Source organism: Babylonia areolata, chromosome 2, assembly GCF_041734735.1.
Source record: "Babylonia areolata isolate BAREFJ2019XMU chromosome 2, ASM4173473v1, whole genome shotgun sequence".
Taxonomy (NCBI): Eukaryota; Metazoa; Mollusca; class Gastropoda; order Neogastropoda; family Buccinidae; genus Babylonia; species Babylonia areolata.
In genome coordinates, this window is record NC_134877.1 from 9412111 (window position 1) to 9435149 (window position 23039).

Here is a 23039-nt window from a genome sequence, read left to right on the forward strand (position 1 = left end):
AGTGGGGATGGACTGGCCATACCTTGAGGAAATCGTCATCCAGCACTACACGCCAGGCCCTGACCTGGAACCCCCAGGGGAGAAGGAATAGAGGATGGCCAAAGAACAGCTGGAGGCGGGACACTAAAACAGAGCTAAAGAAGCTGAGATCCAGCTGGAAGGATGCAGAAAAGACAGCCCAGAGTTGAGTTTGGTGGGGAAATGTCACTGATGGTCTATGCTCCACAGGGAGCGAAGGGCCTAAGTAAATAAGTAAGTAATATGGGAAAGAATCACTTCCTCATCTATTTATCAATGACATGAAATCAATGCAAAGTTATATCGTCAGTGTATGCATGGAAGAACATGTTAGAATAATCTATCTGAAATGAACAAAACCCACAGCAGTTTTCCTATGAAAACCATGCCTATGAAAACCACATTTTCCTGATTCTGTTTTATAAAACTTTACAAACCATATTTCACATGTTACAACACACCAATAATAACATTAACCAACTCACTGCAAGGAAAATATATAACACTGCTGTAGAGCCTCTGCCAGGGAATTTTCCTTGAAAATGGGTATAAATTAACTAAAAATTCTACAGACTACATTTGTTGTCAAAAGTAAGACCTATGTTTTTTTCGTTGTTTTTTAAATGAAAGTGACTGAGCTTACCATTGTATTGTATTACTCTTTTGTCACAACAGATTTCTCTGTGGGAAATCCAGCCTCCTCTCCCCACAGAGAGTGTGTCACTTCAAGAGTACCATCTTTTTTTTCTGCCTGCATGTGTATTTGTTTTCCTATCAAAGTGGGCTTTTCTACATTATTTTGTGAATATTTCAACAACAAAAAACTAATTAACTACAGAAACAAGCGTACAAAGAAAACCCACCAAATGCAGTCCCAGTATCAAAGGTTGTGACTGAACAAAAAAAAGCAATCAAATCTATCAAGACTTTGCATACTTTGAAACAATTCCTGTGTGCTATCATCAAAGTCACTAATTCCCCATCTTCCTTCCCCTTTCCCTCCGTCTTCCACATCCTCTCTTTGATGTTCCTTTTAGCTTTGCTGTTCTCATGGCACCCACTTTTTACCCATCCCACACCCACTTACTTAACCACACACCCCACATTGCAGATGAACCATATCAACCTCTTCAGGATTGTGTCAGATTCAGACCAATCAGTGACTCAGACCAATCAGTGTCTGCAATATAATCAAGTTCACACATTGCTTTTCTAAAGCTGACCAATGAGGCTTGTGTCATCAGACATGTGTGCTCGTCAGCTGATTTGGTGCTGGCAGTTGGTCAATGTTTTGAGCGATTCATCACATATACCATATCAGGACCGTGTTCAAGTTTATTCATGACTGGAATGCATTCTTCTAGGTTAGACAACAGTTTGACTTCTTTCTGCCTGATGAAAATTTGGGAAAGTCTGATGACAGGCTAACCCTTCAAGTAGGCAATCTGGCCACAACTACAGTATTTAAGGTTAACCTGTTATGTAGTCAATTAAAAGGTTAACTTTCCTAGTCAATTAAAAGGTTAACTTTCCTCTATATTGTATTGTACCAGAGTACTTCAGGGGACAAGACAAGTTCTTATTATTACAGCACAGCAATACCTTCAACCAATGTCAACAGCTGAAGAATCATAGTGGCTTATTCACTGTGTGAAACATCAAATGCCCCTCCACCTGAAATAATTCATGTCTGTCAGGATATCAAAAAATACACATACATAATTCAACAGGTAAATACCTTCAATTTCAATCTCTTTCCAATTTGGAACTGTTTCTGTGATAGCTCAGCAGAAGCAGCAGACAAAACATAAGGAGATGGATCAGTTGTTGTGCCATAAGAAGTGCCTACAAAGGGTGTTTTCCTCTCACTTCTGTAAGTTCTTTTTGTTCTTTTATCATCAGCTTCCATATCTTCTTTGTGTCTTGCAAAGTCTGTTTGAAGGCTCTGATGGCTGCCAGTTGCAAAATGGTAATCATCTTCTACGCCTTTGTGGTCCAGTGACTGAAAATGCTGTTCCAACTTGTGTGCTGCTTCAAGGCATTCCAATTCTTGGCTTGGAAGAGTAACTGGAAAATCATCTCTCTTCCTTCCAGATAAATGATGACCTGGATCTCTGAAAGCAGCAGTGCTGTTATTTGCTGGAGCTTGTGGTAGACTGGCAAATTTGTTAAAGGTTTCATTGGCATCCTCTTGTCTTCTTCGCCTCTCTCTGGCACCCAAGTTTCCTCTGCTGCTTTGCTCTTCATTGAAACTTGTTATGTATTTCAAAGAATCTCTATTGTGCAGTTTTTGCTTTCTTGCACTGCCATGTGGGGCATCATCATATGAATCTGATGACCTTGGAGATGATTCATGACATTTGTTTGTCAGACTTTCCAGCTGAAGTGATGTTACATTCTTAATACTGTCTTTCTGAAGTTTTGCATCTCGACTTTGTCTGGTACTTTGTGCTTCATGGCAATGTGACAGCTCATATGCAGTACTGAAAGCACAATTTGAGGATCCATGTAACAGTCCTAAAGCTGAAGTGTTCACCTCTCCTGTCTGCAGTAAGCGAGCAATGTGAAACTGGTTGTCACGTAGGGTACTCAGGTAGTTCCAAGCCCACTCAATCTGTGAAAAAAAAACAGTATGGCACTGAGCAAAAATACTGTCCCAGTGAAAGGACACAGTTTTCATTAATACACTGGCCTGATATTGTTCAGCTTTCTGGCTCATTTCCACACACACACACACACACACACACATGTATACATATATATGTGTGTGTGTGTCGCAGCATGTGAAAACCCAGCTAAAGTAGGAATTTATCATTGTTTACATTTGTATACCTTCTAAAAATTTAAAACTCACAGATTAAAATGAAAAAAAACAACAGAATGGATCTATCTGTCATAGTTTTTTTCTATGATTTTTTTTTTTTTTTTTTTTTTCTGTTTGTGTGCCCAAGGAGTAGAAATGGAGAAATTGGCTCATGAAAAAAAAAACATATGACTTAAGAAACAAGAATTATCCTGAATATCTATGTGGTGTCAAAAGATTCAGAACTGAGTAAACTTTGAATTTCCATATGACAGAGGCACAGGAAAATTCGTATTTTATCTCTGCACTACTCAAACGAAGGCAAAAGTATGGCAAGTCGAGGAGTGACGTCATACAATACAGATTATTCAGCCACATTGAAAAACCCACATATATATTTGTCTGCCTGCAACTTTAAAACAAGAATTTTCCTGAACATATGTGTGGTGTCAGACGATTCAGAATTGAGTGAATTTTAGATTTCGATATGGCAAAGGCACAGGAAAATTCGTATTTTCTCTCAGTACTCAAACAAAGACAAGAATGGCAAGTGGGGGAGGACGTCATGCAATACAGATTATACAGCCATAAGAGAGCCGACGGCGACAGTGACTATTCAAATCTTTCACGCCTATAAACGGACGCATGACTCTTTGGAACATCGGCTTAGATCCAGACCAAACTAACGTTTACAAACTGCAGTCATATGTACTGCCACACAATCAGCTGATGTAAAATCAGCCTGGAAGCGCAATTCCACTTAATGTTACAACTGAAGTGACGATCATGTCGTTTGTATGCAGCATTACCAACAGCTCCAGCATCTCGAGATCGTGTGTGAAAGTGGTTGAGGAAGTGAGAGAGCGTGCGTGCGTATGTGTGTATGTGCGTGTGCACGCGCTCATGTACACATATGTGCACGTTTGTGTGTTTTGTGCATGCTCGCATGTGTACGTGTGCATATGTGCCTGTGTGTATATATGTACGTGTGTGCCCGCGTGTACGTTTGCTGTTTATGAGCATTTGTGTGTATATGTTTGTGTATCAATGTGATGTTAAAGTGTGTGTGTGTTCGCGCGCGCACGTGTTTTCCCTGTAAGTGTGAAAAACATGGTTAGTGTGCGCACAAACGCATGCGCGCACACGCGCGCACACACTTAAACACACACATTGGGCCGAGGGCAAATCCGGAAGCTCCCGAACACAAGAAAATCTTTTTTGTTCGGAGTAGAAATGCGCGTTTGATCCGCCAATCACAAATCGTCGAAAGAAATGGACTTGCCCGGAGTGACTGCCGAAAATATTTCACCAGAATTTGCTTCAGTTTGGCATTTTTGTTACACGTTAGTAAAGCCAGAAAGTCGCGACAATTATAGAGGAAGTTTGCAACTTTGACAGATCTAAATAATGAAATAAAGATGGATGTGGTCTGTTAAAGATAGAATTGTTTCGTTTGCAGCACACAACTTGGGTTCGAAAAACACTGGTATCAGATGGTAATCAAAAATATGATATGTATCAGATTCATATCAGTACTGTTAACTCCCCCATCCTTTCCTTTTGTCACTTTTTTTTTCGGCAGGAATCGCGCATAAACCGTGGCTTTGCTTGTTGGCGGTAGCAAAAGAAAAGCATGGAACACATGGACTGTGTAAGCAAACCACTAAAGCTTTCCTGATGATGATGGATTACCAGACTAAGTCCCTGAGTCAGTGCATCGTTGAGCAGTTTGTTGCCCTGTTGTTTGATTCTCTGGACAATCTGCGTGGCGTTAGCATGGTCAGACAGCTTCTCCTCGCTAAAGAAAAAACATTGGAAAATACTCCACCTACATCAGCAGCTCTTGAACAGCACACAGAGAGCAGTTTATCCAAGAGAGTTCTTTCATCTGGAGTTAGAACGGTGGGGATTGCAAAAAAGGTGACAGAAAGACGTGGCAACCTTCATGGACCATTCTACAAAAGCTCAAGACACTTGATGTGAACTGATTCACTGCTCCTGCACAGTGGTGTGCAGAGAAAGGTGCAAATGCTGCAAGACAAACTTAAAATGCACATCCTTGTTTACATATGGCAGGGATTGTCACACAGACTAAACATTGCCCAGTTGGAAAGAGACAGTCGAGAAGGGTTTTTCAGCAACTTTGAGATACCAGCTTGATGCTTTAGTTTTTCCGTCAAGCTGAAACTATCAAAATTGTTTATTTGGTTTCACGAAGTGCACATTATGTACTTTGTGACTCTTGTAACCACACATCCGATGACATGCAAAAGGGATTTTCATCTCAAGAAACCGTCCCCCACCCCTACCCCCAAACTCTCATCACCCCTCCTTTTCCATCGCCCTTTTGTGTCTCATGAGAGTGATGAATAAATGAACGCCCACAAACCCCACCTTAACACTTATTCAGAGCCATAAGTCTCTGCTACAGATCTCCTTTACAATTTCTGTGATGTGGCCTGGTGTCCTAATGGCAGATGCAAGCAGGCAGCAACCGGTCTGGTGCTGTGATTGGAATGGACTGGTCACTTTTGTAACTTTTTTTATGAGATTGTGCCAGTCAGTCATATATCTGATCATGTAAGCATGTTGTTGGATCAGTTGTTTACAGTCAAAATCAGTTACTAGAGCACTGTCTGGAAGAAGAGGACCTTGGCTGATGGGTAAAAGCAGATTTACGTGTTTTTAAACTTTGGGGACTGAGAGTTAAACATTCATTTTTTTGTGCTTTTTAGTATCATAGCAAATATGATTTGAAACGAGGAGAACGGTCTTACTGTGTTTCCCACATTATAAGATACCTGTTTCAGTAGTCACAATAGCATGATTACACGCAGTTACCACGAACTTATAAAATATATGTTGTTGTTCAGGCATTGGGATCAGGATCAGGATTTGGGGCGTTGTTATATACAACTTAGCCATTTTTGGCTTTTTAAGCCCATTCAGATTTTACTCCTTTTTATTGTTGGTCAGGTCATTGGCTAGCTCAGTCATTTTATCCATCAAAGTCGTATATCGTTTTTGTCAATAACTCATGTTTATCTATGAGGTTCTTAAAAGTATTTATACTAGGTGCACGTTTAATATTGTTTGTTAATTTGTTCCAGTTATTTGCTACTCTTTTACTAAATGTAAACTTTCTGAAATTTGTTCTGGAATATTGTTTAATTATTTTGTCTGTACTGTTTCTTGTAGTGTCTACCTTTGGAGTACAAAAAAACAACAACAAAAAAACATGCTTTGTTTACATCGTCAAACCCATTAAATATTTTATACGTCTGTATCAAGACTCCTCTTACTCTTCTTGCTTTAAGTGATGGTAGTTGTAAGAACTTTAATCTTTCGTGATATGAATAATCTTTTATGCTATAGATCAGCTTTGTTGCTCTTCTTTGAACCCGTTCTATGGCTTGTGACTGTTTTATTTGCGTTGGGTACCATACAGTGTTTCTATATTCTAGGGTAAATCTAACTAATGTTTTATATAACCGTAAAAAAGTAACCTTGTCTATAAATGTAAATGCTCTTTTTATTATTCCAATCATTCTGTTCACTTTGTTTATACTATTTGTTACATTTTGTCAAATCATAATTTTTTTGTCAAAAATGACACCTAAGTCTTTTTCCTCATCACATTTTGATACTTTTATTTCTTTACCTCCGATTTTCATTATGTACGCTTTCTCTGGGTTTGATTTTCCAATGTGAAGTACTTTACATTTTTTAGCAGTAAAATATAGCTTCCATGTGTCTGACCATTTTACCAATGTTTCAGTATTTTTTTGTAAATCATGATAGAATTTTGGAGAGTTGTATAATTCTGTGTCGTCTGCAAAAATTTTACATGTACTCTTTAGTTCGTAAGGGAGATCATTTCTGAATAAAGTAAATAGTATAGGTCCTAATATACTACCTTGTGGTATGCCACTTATAACATCAGCTTTACCGGAGAAGGAACTACCAATCCTAACCCTTTGAGTTCTTTTTGTTAGAAAGTCCCTTATCCAACCAAGCGTGTTTCCTGTTATTCCATAAGATACCAGTTTGTTTTTTAGTAGTCTTTCATGTGGTACAGAGTCAAATGCTTTTTTGAAGTCTAACACATCTACGTTTTCTCCCTTATCTATCTCTTTTGTAAAGTCCTCCATCACTTCCAGAAGTTGAGTCACACACGACCTATTTTTGCGGAATCCATGTTGGCACTCAGCATACAATTTATTATCAGTCATGTGCCTAACAAAAACCTCTCATGAATTATTCTAATATTTTACATACGATACATGTTAAGCTAACTGGCCTGTAATTCCCTGGGTTTGTTCTTGTTCCTTTTTTTTTTTTTTGAAAATTGGTATAACTGTTGCTGTTTTCCAGTCTGCGGGCACAGTTTTCTCCTCAACTGATTTGTTAAAGAGTATGTATAATGGGACTGCAATCTCTTCACTCAGTTCTTTTAGTATTTTTGAAGGAATGGCATCTGGACCACAAGTTCTGTTTGGATTTAGAGTTTGAAGTTTCTTTTTTTTTTCTTTTTCTTTTTTTTAATAGCTTCAACCGAAATGTCTACACTATCCAAAGTCGTACCATTTGACTTTGAAGCTGCACTTAAGAGTAGGTTTATGAATATTGCTGATACAGATCTAGTGCATCAAAGTATTTGCATGAACGGTCACAAGTGGTACGATAAACAAACACACTGTTTAGAACAATAGTCACCGTAATGTACTCAGTGCGTGTAGTGACCTTTAACTGAGCCATTTGAAGAAAGTGCTGGTAGGTCTATGTGCAGACAGCATCACAGTACATGAGTGCAACACATATTTTCATTCAACTGTCTCTGGCTACAAAACATTTAAAGTTATGGGTTTGCCGGTGCAGGTCATCTGGTTATACTGTGACCAAATTACATTTTAAGTGCTTAATCTACTAAGCAAAGTGTCTGAAACAAATAATATACACAACACAACAACACACTGACTGTTGGACAATCAAAAGTGATGCTCGAAGGAAAGACAACATTAATTTGGATCTGCAGTTACAGTAATGCGGCCGGTGCGTGAAGGGTAGCCTAATTTCATATCTATTTGTAGCCAAACGAGGAAAGTTTCAAGATGTCTATTGCCTAAATATGCTCAGATAGACTCACAGTTCATGTGTGCAACAGGTCATGCTTTCACTTGACAACCTAACTCTTGGGATTCCTTGAGAATGCTGCAAGCCGCTTAGCAGATGATGATTTCGAAGACGCCAAATTTGTTCACTTCATGTTCCATTGATTTTATGAACACATAGGTCCTTTGATGAATTTTTGTGAGTCACACACACCACAGAATCAAACAAGATCAATCAAAACACTGCACAGAAAGCCTGAACTTTCAATAAAAATCTAACTTTTTCTAACTTTGAGTCGGAAACTTGGCAAAATTTGAAGAATCGATGGGACCCGGCTAATGTCGTAACTTACATAGGGAAGCCAGTGAAACCGTTGAAAACCGACTTCACTCATATGCTATCTGGATTCAGAAGGTCTGGGAAAGACTATTAATGCCTGTTAATTCACTGCTCATTTCCATATATTACTTCGGAATTTCCCCGTCTTCGTTGCTTTCAGCAAGCAATTGAAATAGGGCAAAAGAGTGCAGTATTTTTCTACATGGTTTTGACAGGCATGCACCTGAAAACATTGAAAATACTGCAGTTCCAGAGTGTTTTGTGAAAAAAAAAACTTACCGACAGCAAGGATAAGACTTCGAAGATGCAATATTTATAAAAATCCCGATCTTGATGATTTTGAACTTGAACTGGACTTGAACTGGAATCAGACGTTTGAGGCCTGTGAAGGACTGTTCGTCGTTCAGTTGGATACAGTGTACCAGCATGCGTGGCCTATGATAGCATACTGGATCATAAATGCTTGGAGAGTTGGCCCAATGAGCGTCTAGCCTAGTCTTGAAAGATGACATGGTTGGCGCAGTCACAACACTGTCTGTCAGACCGTTCCATTTATTAACGACTCGCTCTGTAAAGAAGGAACTGCGCACTTTCAGTCTGCAATGTGATTTATTTAACATTAAACTGTTACCTCTTCTGTCCCTACTTACTGCAGGTGATAGTTCGGGATCTGTGGTTTTGTAGATTCCGAGTATGTATTTATAGTAATCAATCATATCTCCTCGCTTCCTCCTGTGTTCTGGACTAGGTAGCTTAAGCAAAGCGAGTCTTTCATGATAAGGCTTGTTCTTCAAATGACCAGTCAGTTTCGTTGCCCGTCGCTGGACGTCTTCCACCTCTCTGCACAATGTTTTTGACTGCGGGTTCCAGACCGAATGCCCATATTCCAAAATGGGTCCAACCAGGGATTTGAACAATTGTATAAACAGATCTTCAGATAGGTAGTCGAAGGAACGTCTCAGTGATTATACCAACCATCTTGTTAGCCTTTGCAGTAACTGTTGCCACATGCGTCTTAAAATCCAGCTGCTTGTCAATGTACACTCCCAGGTCTTTCACCACGTCACTCTCAGCAAATGCCAGGTTGTATTCCTCCCCGCTGTTGGTTTTCCCTTTCATGTAGTAAATCGCTTCCGATTTGCAGTTTCCTAGCTTCATTACACTGCATTTTTCTGGATGGAAGTGTAGGAGCCACTCTCTAGACCACTGCTGTAGGTTGTCTAGGTCATCTTGGAGGACTTGTGAAGCACCTACTTGGTCACTCTGTGTGGACAATTTTGTGTCATCAGCAAACAATTTCACATTGCTCTTCACTCTACTAGGAAGGTCATTAATGTACAACAGGAAAAGCAGGGGTCCTAGAACACTACCTTGTGGAATACCACTTGTGACGTCTACCTGCTGTGATGTTGTCCCATTCACAACCACCCTCTGCTTCCTTTGAGACAGAAAGTCCTGGATCCAGAGTAATACCCTGCCTGATACTCCATGTGCGTGGATCTTAGAGACAAGTCTGCGATGCAGGACACTGTCAAACGCTTTCTGATAATCCATATAAACAGCATCAATGGAGCCACCTCTATCTAGGGTTCTTTTCCAGCTGTCCAATACATCCAACAATTGCATAGTACATGAGCATCCCTGAACAAAACCATGTTGTTCTATGTTGATCAGGTTGTTGGTCTTGAGATGGTCTGTGAGCTGGTCCATTACCAATGTCTCAAGAACTTTACAGAGAATGCATGTGAGACTCACAGGTCCGAAGTTGTTTGCCAAGATCTTACTTCCCTTCTTAAAAATTGGAGTCACAAATGCTTCTTTCCATTCCTCTGGGAGCTTTCCTTCTTCCATTGATTTCTGAAAGTGTCATTATTGGAAATGCAAGGGCCTCCACAGCTTCTGACAGGAGGAGGGGACTAATGCCATCTGGGCTTGGAGCTTTTCCTGTCTTCAGGTTCTTGAGAAGTTTTTTGACTTGCTGAACAGAAATGGTTATCCCAGTGAGTTCTGCCTCATATGTATAATTGACCCTAACCACTTGTTTTTGTGTACAGCTCGACTGTTGGCCGCCGTTCTCTCTCTGTCTCTGTACCTTGCAATTGGAATGAATTTCCTCTTTCCCTTCGTCAAGTCTCCACACTCAGCTCTTTCAAGTCTGGCCTTAAAACCTACCTATTCCCAAAACAGCCTCCCTTCCCTGCCTCTTCCTTGTCTTCAGTTTCTCCAGTTTTAGAGTTATGCATGCGTGTGAATGACTGGTGCGAAAGCGCTTTGATTAGTCTCTGCACAAGATTCAGCGCTATATAAATACCATTATCATTATTATTACAGCTAAGAATTGCTGGATGCAACTTTAGCCAGGTCTTCACATGCTGTGTCACACACACACGCACACACACACACACATATATATATATATATATACACACAGCTGAATATCTGACTTTATTTCAACCTGAAAGTTATGTTTAGCAATGATGATGAATCAGTTCCTGAGACAGAACGGTGTGAATGCTTACTTGTGTGACAACAATAACAACAACAACAACAACTACCACTACCACCACCACTTCCACCATCACCACCACTTCCACCACCAGCACCACTTCCATGACTATTACAGCAACAACAACTACTACTATGACAATGACGACAACAACGATGAAGAAGAAAACGACCACCGCTACAAATACTACTGGTTGTGGGCGTGGAGGTAATAAATTTATTTATGTATTTATCTATTTATTCGTTCATTGATTAATTCTGTTTTTTCATGCAACCCATTTTTTCTATTTAATTATTCATGATTGTATTTTTTCTGTTTTTGAAACTACTTTTGATTGAGTTATTAAGTTAGTTTGGTTTCAAAGAACTTATTTTTGATAGTAGAAGAAAATGGACAATGGCAATTCTTTCAGATCTGGGCAAAAACCTGGCAGTGGTGAATTTGCATCACAACATGTATCTCATGGAGTGCTTGCATCATAGTACCTGCTTAAGAGTGACCCTGGTAACATGTAAACAACTTATCCCTTGAGGAAGGAACGAGACTGTTCCGAAAATTTGGAATATGTGACAGACTGATGTGGTTGTTTTTCTCTTTTCTTTTTTCTCTTTATATATATATATGTATATACATCTCTCTCTCTCTCTCTCTCTCTCTCTCTCTCTATATATATATATATATATATATATATACATATATATATAGATATGCACTTATTTCTTAACATCTTCAGTGCCCCATGACAGAAAACTTCCATCAAGTCCTGAAATGTTTGAAAGTGACCCACAGCACATACATCCATCCTCACCATAGCAGGAATTATCCTACCTCTGTTTCTAAATCAGGGCTTTCCAGTACACACCACTGCGAAAGCTTGAAATGTCTGCATTTCATGAGTAGCAAAACCAGTCGGACTTTGTATGGTTATCCTATGTTGCTATTTTTAGTAACCCTCTCGGAAATTCAGACGATGCTTTCAAAATGTGGCCCTGGTGGCCTAAAACGGCTGTGTTGCCAAAAAAAACAACAGTAACAGCAAAAACAAAAAAAACTTGAGATTTGGTCACCCAAGACGTTGCAGAAGCTTTAAAATCATTGATGATGACAAGTGTAGTGATAGATTACATGTTTAGTGATAGCTGGTTGCAGAAGCTTTAAAATCATTGATGATGACAAGTGTAGTGATAGATTACAAGTTTAGTGATAGCTGTAACAAATCCTTATCTGATGGTTTGTTTGATAAGAAGAGAGGGTCGGGAGTTGGGTGGCGATGTAGTTGTGGAGCTAATTGTTGCGAGCAAAGGAGAAAGAGTACATGGGGGCAGGAGGTCATGTATGACTGTGGCTGAACCAGAGTTGAAGTCAAAGACATGCTGTCCCCTTGTTCTGGACAGGAAAGATTGAGGGAGTAATGAAGTGGATGGGACAATTTTGTGGGGTGTGTGAATCACTTGACCAGCATGTTGTTGCAAAGCATGTTCGCATCAAACAAGGGATCAACTATCCCATGGCAGCAAGGTACAAGCATTACTCACTTCATTGCCCTGGGTCCAAATGTGTCACTATTTAGTGTTTGATGTCATCGGAAAGTGACCATAACATGAATGGACATGGTGCATGCTGGCATGGCAGTTGAAGGACATTGTGTGTGTGTGTGCATGCAAGCGTGTGTGCATGTGTGTGTGTGTGTGTGTGTGTGTGTGTGTTTGAAAGAGGGGGGAGAAAGAATGAGAGAATGCATGTGTGCGAGAGTGTGTGACGGGGTCTGTGTGTGTGTGTCTGTGTCTGTGTGTGTGTAAGAGTGTGTGTGTGTGAAAGAATGCATGTTAGAGGGGGTTGAAAGAGAGAGAAAGGAAGAGAGAGAGTGTGTGTGTGTGTCTGTCTGTGTGTGTGTGTGTGTGTGTGTGTGTGTGATTAGTTTTTTTCCTACAGATGAGAGCAGACGGCATGTATGGAGTAGCATGGTGCCAAAGAATTGCCAGCAGGGGAGGTGGGAGTTTGGGGGCAGGGGGCGAGTTAAGGGGAGTTATAAGACAAGGAGGGTCCTTGATCATCAGTGTGCTTCTCTCTTCAATATAATGTGTATATAGTGTGCTGTGCTTTCATACAGCTAATATTTTATCTGTTATTTCTATTTGTCCTAAAAAAACTAGACTAAAAGAAACAGTTTGCTGACTGTTTTTAATGCAGTTACCCAAAACTGTGTGTGAATGCCATTCTGAACACATGTACACCACCAGACGTTTGCTTATGATAATTTAAAAAAAAGTGTTTACATATGGTAGGAAGACACATTTATTTCTATTTTTCTTGTATTTCTTTGGTTTATTTTGGCTGCTTTTACAAACAATCTAAAACAAGTTTTCAGAAATTATGTCAAATATGTAGTTTTCAGAAATTATGTCAAATATATTTATCTCATATTTATGGTTCACTCAATGATAACAACCAGAATGTTAAATAAACTTCAGACTGTCAAAAATGGATAGTCTATTCATTTTCTTCCAGAAAAGTATGTTATGCATACTTTTTAGCAGCAATTTGTGTACTAAAAAATTGTTTTCAATTAATCATTTCCGTCTGTGACCAAATATTGCCTCGTAAATAGGTAACAAAAGCCAGAACAGTGCATGGCATTGAAGGGGTTAACAAGGATGCATGTGTCTGTGCATTCTTGTGTGACAGCAAATTTAAAAACAAAAGATTTGTGCAATACAACAGCTGGCACATATTAGAAATACAGCAGTGCATTTTGCAATTTGTTTTTACAGTTAATTCCAATGAAAAATAAAAAGAATGCAGTCACGGTCACATATCCAAGTTACAGTTCATGTTCTATGGTGTGATGTCAATAACGAAAAAGTTATGCAAATGATTTATACAAATGATGGGCACAATAGATGGTGGGTTAAAGCACTGGACTTTCAATCTGAGGCTCCCAGGTTCAAATCTCAGTAATGGCACCTGGTGGGTAAAGGGTGGAGATTTTTCCTATCTCTGTAGTCAATATATATACAGACCTGCTAGCGCCTGAACCCCCTTTGTGTGTATATGCACGCAGAAGATCAAATATGCACATTCAAGATCCTGCAATCCATGTTTGCGTTTGGTGGGTTATGGAAACAAGAACATAGCCAGCATGCACACCCCTGAAAATGGAGTATGGCTGCCTGCATGGTGGGGTAAACAAACGGTATACACGTAAAATGTTACATGTCTGTGTGAGTGTGTATGTGTGCACGCCTGAAATCTGATTAAATGACACAGGAAACAGATGATGAGCGCCTAATGGCAGCCATCAGTTGGCTCTACCCAGGTAGGCAGCCTGTTGTGCAAATGACCCTGTGTTTGTAAAGCACTTAGAGCTTGATCTCCGTCCGAGGACAGGTGCTATAGAAGTATCCAAATGAAATCAAATCAAAATGAACAGCTGTATTTCTAAACATCAGAAAAGAAGACTATATTATTTCACTCTGCCAAACACTAGAAAAAAGACCAAAAAAAACTTACCTGCAGAATGTCATGTAATCATTCTCACCAGCTGTTAACTCATCGAAGTGTTTTCAGTCAGCTGAAGCCAAGGAATAATTGTGAAAAACTTTTCACTTTCACACCTTGCTCAAGGAAACTGAAAACACTCTCATATGGAGTGGATGGCAGGTGAGAATTACTGGTACACATTCTGAAAATTAGTTTTTCCCTTTTTTAATTTAATTCTGAAACAGTTCTTTTGTAATTCTTAAGCATGCAAAAACTTTATCATACCATATATGGTAATACTATGTAATAAAAGAGATATCTTCCCTCCCTGCTGCCTGACCTGATAGGGCTGTCCAGTAAGGATAAGTTCATGAGTGTTGCTGTCGATGATGAAGTCCACTTGTCCCATGTTGCGCAGGGAGTCCTGGTAGGCCTCTGTGGCCTGCACCAGCATGGACAAGTCACTCTCCACCCACACACGTTGCCTGCTGAACACCTGCACATCATAATCAGTGCACACAATTAGGGTGTGTGTGTGTGTTTGTGTGAGTGTGTGTGTGTGTGTGTGTGTGTGTGTGTGCCTGTGTGTTTGGCGTGTGTGTATGAGAGAGAAAGAGAGAGAGAGTGTGTGTGTATGCATACATGTATGCATTTCCTTTGATTCACTATTTCGCCACCACACACAACTTTTGTTGATCAAACAGTTCACTGCCATTGACAACTTTGGTTGACATCAATGAGTTATGTTAAACAGGCTGTTTTTCAAATTGTAAGTAACAAAGCTTGGCAGCTGCAGCCAACTATCCCGCACAACAGGAAATTGACCAACCTTACACCCCTTGACTGAGTTTGAAGTGAACAAGTCCAGTGTGTTGTTTTCACACAATCCAAATCATGTGACTGAGAGCATCAGGTATAAAATAGTTGGCACTGGGGAGTATTTCTCACACAGAAGCTTCATGACGAAGAGTTGAATATTTCTCACAAATTACAGTATTAGACACAACAAATTCCTGCTAAAGAAATAAATCAAGAAACATTAAACTTTCTGACATTACATTGTTAAGAGAAAGAAACTGGAGTAAGGGTCCCAAGTCTTCGCTCAGCCCTGAATGACTTTTTTGTCTTTTGCAGTTTACTAGCCAATACATACTCAAGGAATAAAGCAGAAAGTTCAGTGTTTAAAAACAATAACATTTTTGTCATTTGCAGTTTACTAGCCCATACATATTCAAAGAATAAGAAAGAAAGTTCAGTGTTTGAAAACAATAAAATTTTCAACTTTAACCACTCCTTTATGTGTGTAAGTGGTGAAATGTATGTGGCTGAGTGTAGGAATATATGGTTGAAGGTGTATGTTTTACATGTGGAAGCAGTATGTGAGTTTTGGTAAGATGGGATGAGTGTATGTGGAGTGTTTTCACAGCCTGGGTCAGGTCAACATATTGTCTTTCACACAAATTAAGAATAAAAAATGCAGCAATGAAATTTATGATTAATTTCTTTACTTAATCAAAAGATTTGTGGTGCACATCATTTTCAACTGGTTATCATGGGGATGACCCCAATAATAACAATAATAATAAGTGCCCCTGAAACAGACATCACATCGCTGATAAGAATTTTGTTTCAGTTTGTAGGATAACACATTCATTCAGCACAACAAATGTACATGAACACATATCTTATAACATGTATTCTTTACAAGTTCATTGTATTCCAATGGATAAGGGTTACTTTATGTCACATTCATTACAGATAAAATTAGCATAACCAACTGTAAAAACTGAAAGGGAGGTTTGATTCCAAGAGAGGGAGGAACAGAGAGGGGGATAGTGGGGGTACTGGATCAATGATATTACAAACACTCACTTGCACTCACTCGCTCCCTCTCCTCATACCAGCAGCAGGGCCACATGGATTGATTTTTATAGTGTGTTTACTAAAGAAAACAGTAACATGGGTATGCAATACACACACTAATCAGTTTAACCTATTTCGCAAAAGCAACTTACACATAAAGCAGCACACAGTAAAAAAATTCACCCTACACCTAAAGTACTTCCTACAAGCAGCACCCCTGGAGCACACACACAAAACCAAAGACCCCGGTCAGATAAAATCTTAAATATCTGGACATGTGTATGTGGTTCATCCGTCGGGATCGACGAGGACCCTCTAGTCATCCTGGGGGTGGGTGGGTTGGGCTCTGTGGGTGCGCAGATGACTGGTCAGGCCAGTTCGCACCCAGAAGGTTCTGACACAGTGTGGATAGGGGATGGTGACGGCTGTCAGGGACTTGCTGTCCCTGCTTTTCCTGGCCTGTCTGCGTTGCTCTGCTGCAGCGATTCAGTTGGCCTCACAGGATTTGGCACCTTTGTGGACAGCTGAACGCCACTTTGGTCTGTCCATTGCATTTAGCTCCCATGTGTCGTGGCTGATGTTGAAGGCCTTCAGAGAAGCTTTCAGAGTGTCTTTGAAGCGCTTCTTTTGGCCTCCATGGGAGCGCTTGCCATGTTGGAGTTCGCCGTACAGCAGTTTCTTGGGGAGCCGGTGGTCTGGCATGCGAACTACATGGCCTGCCCAGCGCAGCTGGGCCTGCATCAAGATGGTGTAGATGCTGGGCAAGTTTGCACGAGTGAGCACCTCTGTGTCAGGGATCTTCTCTTGCCACTTTATGCCGAGAAGTTTTCTGAGGCTGGTGGTGTGGAAGTGGTTCAGCTTTTTGGCGTGGCGTTTGTAGACCGTCCATGATTCATATCCATAGAGCAGTGTGGTCAGAACTATGGCCTTGTATACTTTGAGCTTCGTCTCCAGGGTGATGCCTCTCCTGTTCCAAACGTTCTTATGGAGTCTGCCGAAGGCAGCGCTGGCTTTGGTGAGTCTGGCATTCACCTCGTCGTCGATGACAACTGTGCAAGACAGTGTATTGCCCAGGTATGTGCACTTGTCCACCACGTTCAGTTGTTGCCCGTTGATGAAGATGTTTGGTTCAACATAAGGCTTTCCTGGAGCTGGCTGGTGCATCACCTCAGTCTTCTTTGTGCTGATTGTGAGGCCAAAGTTGTCACAGGCAGCAGAGAACTTGGCGACGCTGTGTTGCATGTCAGCTTTGGAGGCAGCGTTGAGAGCACAGTCATTAGCAAACAGGAAGTCGTTGACAGTGTCTGTCCTCACCTTGGTTTTTGCTTGAAGCCTCCTGAGGTTGAAGAGTGAGCCATCTGTGCGGTACCTGATGCCAATGCCTACGTCAGCGTCTCCGAAGGCATCTGTCAGCATGGCTGAAAACATGAGACTGAACAGGGTGGAGGCAAGAACACACCCTTGCTTGACTCCGTTGGAGACAGGGAATGGTTCTGAAGTCTCTCCGTTGTCTTGGACTCGGGCCAGCATCCCACCGTATGATGGTGATGAATTTTCTGGGACATCCATACTTCGCCATGATTCTCCAAAGGCCATCTCTGCTAACAGTATCAAAGGCCTTGGTCAGATCGACATAGGTGGAGTAAAGGTTGGCGTTCTGTTCCTGACACTTCTCCTGGAGCTGCCTGGCAGCAAACACCATGTCGATAGTCCCGCATTCTTTCTGGAAGCCACACTGGCTCTCTGGTAGGAGACCTTGCTCAAGGTGCGCTATCAGACGGTTGAGTAGCACTCTGGCCAGAGTCTTGCCTGTGACGGACAGCAGGGATATTCCACGATGGTTGTCGCAGGCCTGACGATTTCCTTTGCGCTTGTACAGGTGTATGATGGAAGCGTCTTTGAAGTCCTGTGGAACTGCCTCATGCTGCCAGATGAGCTGGAACAGCTGATGAAGCTTCTCAGTCAGCGCTATACCACCTTCTTTGTAGACCTCAGCTGGAATGGAGTCTAAGCCAAGGGCTTTGCCATTGGATAGCAGACGGATAGCTTTCTGGGTCTCCTCCAAAGTTGGAATGGCATCCAACGACTCACTGACTGGCACTTTGGGGAGTCGGTCGATGGCTTCATCATTCATGGTGGAAGGGCGGTTCAGTACGCTGTCAAAGTGTTCAGCCCATCTCTCAAGGATCCTGTCCTTGTCAGTGATTAGGGTAGAACCATCAGCACTGAGGAGTGGAGTAGATCCAGAGGTGGTGGGACCGTAGACTTCTTTCAGGCCATTATAGAAGTTCTTTATGTCGTTTCTGTCTGCAAAGCCCTGGATCTCATCAGCTTTGTTGCTCAACCAGGAATCCTGCATCTGCCGCAGCTTCAGCAGGATGGTGCTGCGTGCGCTGTTCAGTATGTCTTTCTTTGACTGTGACTTGTGATCTTCAATGCGGGCTCTGTAGGCTTGGCGTTTGTCTTCCAGCAGCTGCTTGATCTCAGTGCAGTTCTCAACAAACCAGTCTTTGAGCTTCCTGGCAGAAGGCCCCAGGCACTCCATGGCAGTGTTGTACACTGTCTCATGCAGTGCGCCCCATGCTGCCTCCACATTCTGGTTGTCCAGCACGGTGGACTCAAGGCGTTCCTCCAGGGTGTCAGCAAAGCTCTGCTTGATGTTGCCTAGCTCCAGCTTGTTGACATTCAGGCGTTTGGGTGCTTTCATGCCCTGAGGCCGTCTCTTGGGCTGGATGCGGAGGTTGAGTTTGGAGACGGTAAGGCGGTGGTCTGTCCAGCACTCGGCGCCGCACATGGCCCTCGTGACTCGTACGTCCTGCCTGTCCCTCTTCCTGAAGATGACAAAGTTGATGAGATGCCAATGCCCAGAGCAAGGATGCATCCATGACGTCCTGTTACGGGTAGGGAGGCAGAGGACGGTGTTTGTGATAAGAAGGTTGTGCTCGGCACATGTCTGGAGAAATAGTTGACCATTGCTGTTACAGTTACCAACCCCATGCTTCCCAATCACGCCTTCCCAGGAGGTGCTGTCACAGCCAACTCTCGCGTTAAAGTTACCAAGAATGATGAGCTTGTCTGCGCTGGGAACAGTGGTGATGACAGCGTTCAGGTCCTCGTAGAACGTGTCCTTGATCTCATCCGGGTTGGTCATGGTGGGTGCGTAGGCGCTGACAATGGTGGTAAACTTCTTCCCATTGCATAAAGGGAGTTTCATCGTCATCAGGCGATCATTCACTCCTTTCGGGGGGCCAGCCAGCTTGCCAACGAGCTTTCACTGCAAAGCCAATTGCAGCCTTACGTCTCTCTTCAGGTCCGCAACCACTCCAAAGGAAGGTGTAGCCTGCGCCTCGCTCACAGAGTTCGCCTTCTTCTGCCAGTCTGGTCTCACTTAAGGCAGCGATGTCGATGTTGTACCTGGCTAGTTCACTCGCAATGAGTGCTGTGCGTCTCTGTCTGAGTCACCTCTGTCCAGAAGCGTACGCACATTCCATGTGGCAATGGTCAATGGGGTGCTCCTTGTTTTCTTCTTTCTTTCCTTTGTGTGTCGACCACTTGAGTAGGGTCCCCATCAGCCGCGGTATGCTGACTAGGGTGGTGTGAAGCAGGCAATGTTTAGGGCACCTTTTCTAGCCCCTTCCTCATGCCATGGAGGTGAGCAGTGCTGTCCTGAAGAGGGCTGCTCGGTCACTCAGGGGGCTGCCAATCTCCACCGCTGCTCCAGGCGGTGAAAAACGACCCTGTGGCCTGAGCCGCCTGTGTGCAGGTCCGCGGCTACAACTGCCAGTGTACCCACACCTGTCGCTTCGTCGCTCGCCTGTCGCCACAGGGCTTGGGGAAAATGATGGTATGGGATGAAGGATGACTAATGACTTGCGCGATGACTTTGTTTATAGTGAGGAGTTGCGCACCGTCGACCTCACTCTCTTGTCTGAGACCGTCTGTATCCAGTGGCAAGACGAGGTCAAGACGAGTGGAGATGGAAACAGATGCAGTGGATGACCAGGATGTCCTATGTGCCTCATCCTGCCCTCAGCACTCCACAGTGCTCTGCTGCAACCACCTTTCTCTCTGTTGAACCATGAAGGTTTCTTCCACAGAGTCCGCCGGATCCAGTCTTCACATGCTTGGGTAGACAAGCCCTAACTCACCGAGGGTTTGAGACCTGTCAGCTACCCTCACCTAGTTTAGCCAGCCTGTCAAAGCCGTTGCCTGGGGGTTGGGCGCTGCCACATGCTAGCAGCTTCTAGGACCCATAGGTGAGAGCTGGGTGCCGGTGGGGACCAATAGAGGATGAACCACTCCCGGAAGAGCGTGACAAACCCCGCCTCTAAAGGTGCTACCCTCCCGTGCACCCCCCTAATCTGGACATCACTGACATAAAAGGCCTATACACTCTCAGCGCTTTTCACCACATGTCAATAGTATGCACTCCTCTCACACATAGATCTATGTGAGGTAAAACAAGCTTCATTAAGCTTACCTGCCACCAACAGTGACAAACAAAACTGTGTATTACCATGACCAAAGAAATCTCTTTGTCTTCACAAAGTGTCCCACTGACATAAATAATTGTATGGGAAATCATTACAACCAACAACAAACTATGTGCAATAACATATCACTGACCCTCATCGCTCTCCTTGTTAATCAACTCATTAACCACATTACAATGTGCTTTCCCCCTTTAAACAAAGTAAACCACTGACACATAACACAACTCCTACACATGTTACCACAACTACCAACAAGTCAAATGTGTTCCACAACACTTGCTGTTACCCCCATGTGCACACACATGAAAAATCCTCAACACACACTGACAGTGTTAATCTACAAATCTGTCCACTTCACATTTCACCGACATCACCTATTATACATAATAGGTAGATAATACATCAAAAATACATCAAAACCCACTTTAGGTGTAGCAAAATCAAAATACTATACACACCTCACACATACCATCTCCATGTCTTCTCATCTCTCGATGCTTTCACTGTTTCCACAGTCAGTCAACAACTGACAATACACTGACATATCACTGCACTACACATTTTTGTGTGCCAAGACACAACACCATTTGAACCAAGCACTGTAACCAAAATCAGAACAAAGCATTTGTAACAAAATAGTAGGGGGTTGGGGGTGGGGGGTACTCATAAGATATAGGCCAGTACTTCCTTCACTTAGTGGCTAGATTTCATGCCTTAACCCCTTTTCTTTCACCAGCCTCAAGACCAACATACCCTGGCTGTTCAATGACACAAAACATTGTTCCCAACAAAGTTATCAACAGTTAAAACCATTTCAAATCATGTACTTACAGCCCAACGAGGATTTCCCTGCACCTCACATCACCGATCAGTCAGTCAGCCTGTGTCAGTTTTCAGTTCTTATGGGAGACAGCTAAGAACTAGCTGTGCTGACTGGTTTTATTCCCTCCCACCACATACTGTGCATACTAAATACGAACCATAGCTTTTTCAATAGGTTAAACCAAAGTAACCAGTCTTGGCTTGTCCTAGTGACACCAATAAGCCAGGGAATTTAGATTAAAATTTGTGTTAGTTCCAAATGTGTGCAACAAAACCGTTCTTTCTACGATAAAATAGAATAAATCATACTGATCACGCTGATATAAAGTTGACCACTATAGTGGGCCAGGAACATAATTAGATTTTGATTTTTAATGTCAAGATTCATGTGGTTTTATTGCTTCTGCCCGTGTGAGAGCGCCTTACAGAGAGTTGCAAGGCAAGAGCAGGTGAAGGTTACGTAAGCGCAGTTTGTTGGTCATCAGAGGAAAGCATGTAGCGCAGTACAGTACATGTGACTGACTGCTGCTGTGCTGATGCTGATCTGTGGGCAGGACACTGCGGCAGACAACAGATACTGTACAGAGAGCTAGTAAGATAGGTCTTTGGGGTCAAAAGGAAACAAACATTTTCAATTTCATGTATTTTAAACTAAATCGGTAGAAGATGTAAATTTGCTTTTATGAATGTATTCCAGTTTCCAGTTTCAGCACAAGATCATTTAGTTCTGAAGTACAATTTTGTTGACATTTTACTCAATGCACAACTTGGAAATACTTGAGGCTCTGCTTATTAACATGTAGAATATAAATATCCAAATATGTGTTAACCAGGTTTGTTTGAATGAACATTGTGGGAGCACTGTCCAGACAATTAATTTGGAAAGTATGGAAGGCAGATGATGGCCAAATCGACCAACATCATGTCTTGATGTGAAAAGAATGGTATGAAATACATCTTTTTCTTTGGAAATGAACCAATATTTGCACATGTGACTCATGAACCTTGGCGAAGTATATGTCAATTTAGCATGGGATATAAGTAATAATAATGATATTGATAATATCAATAATGATAATAAATCATGTATTTTATTAATGATTATAGAAAACTTTGTTGTAACATGTGTAACACTGAATCCAAGTTACCCAAACTAACTTTCCTAACATAGATGTTTGAATTACTGGATTCATGATAATGCTAATAATGAATCTATCATGCAATCCTATGTCCATGCAACGAAATCAAACAAAATATGAGCAAAATTATGTATTTTATCAATGATTACCTAAAAACTCATGACATATGTAACATGGAAACCAAAATACCTAGACTTACTTCCCCACCCTGGATGATTTTTTTTTTTTTCAGAAACGTAGCAGGCACTCCATTTTCACATCAATTCTCTCCGATGTTTAACTGTTTAAAGTACTACTGTTTATTATGAAATGGGAACAGTATAATTTATATTACTTGACAAAAGTTATCCTCTTTATCTGAATAATTGCAATAAAAGCACCGGATTCTTTGTATCTTTTTATTCAATCAATAAACAGAAAACTAATTAGCTTTATCCTCACAGAAAACAAATCTGTAGGATTAC

The 23039-nt window shown here is 41.7% G+C and overlaps 1 protein-coding gene across 2 annotated transcripts in view; it reads right to left on the minus strand.

The window, feature by feature from the left end:
* The window catches only part of LOC143297329 (uncharacterized), a 107053-nt gene that overhangs the window by 57756 nt on the left and 26258 nt on the right, over window positions 1-23039 (minus strand). Inside the window, exons 4-5 of one of the 2 annotated variants that reach the window (XM_076609618.1) lie at window positions 14599-14754; window positions 1757-2632 (exon numbers count right to left, since the gene is read on the minus strand). In XM_076609618.1, coding sequence (XP_076465733.1) covers window positions 1757-2632; window positions 14599-14754 — 1032 coding nt within the window. The remainder of the gene's footprint in view (window positions 1-1756; window positions 2633-14598; window positions 14755-23039) is intronic. The other variant, XM_076609627.1, reaches the window with a different exon arrangement.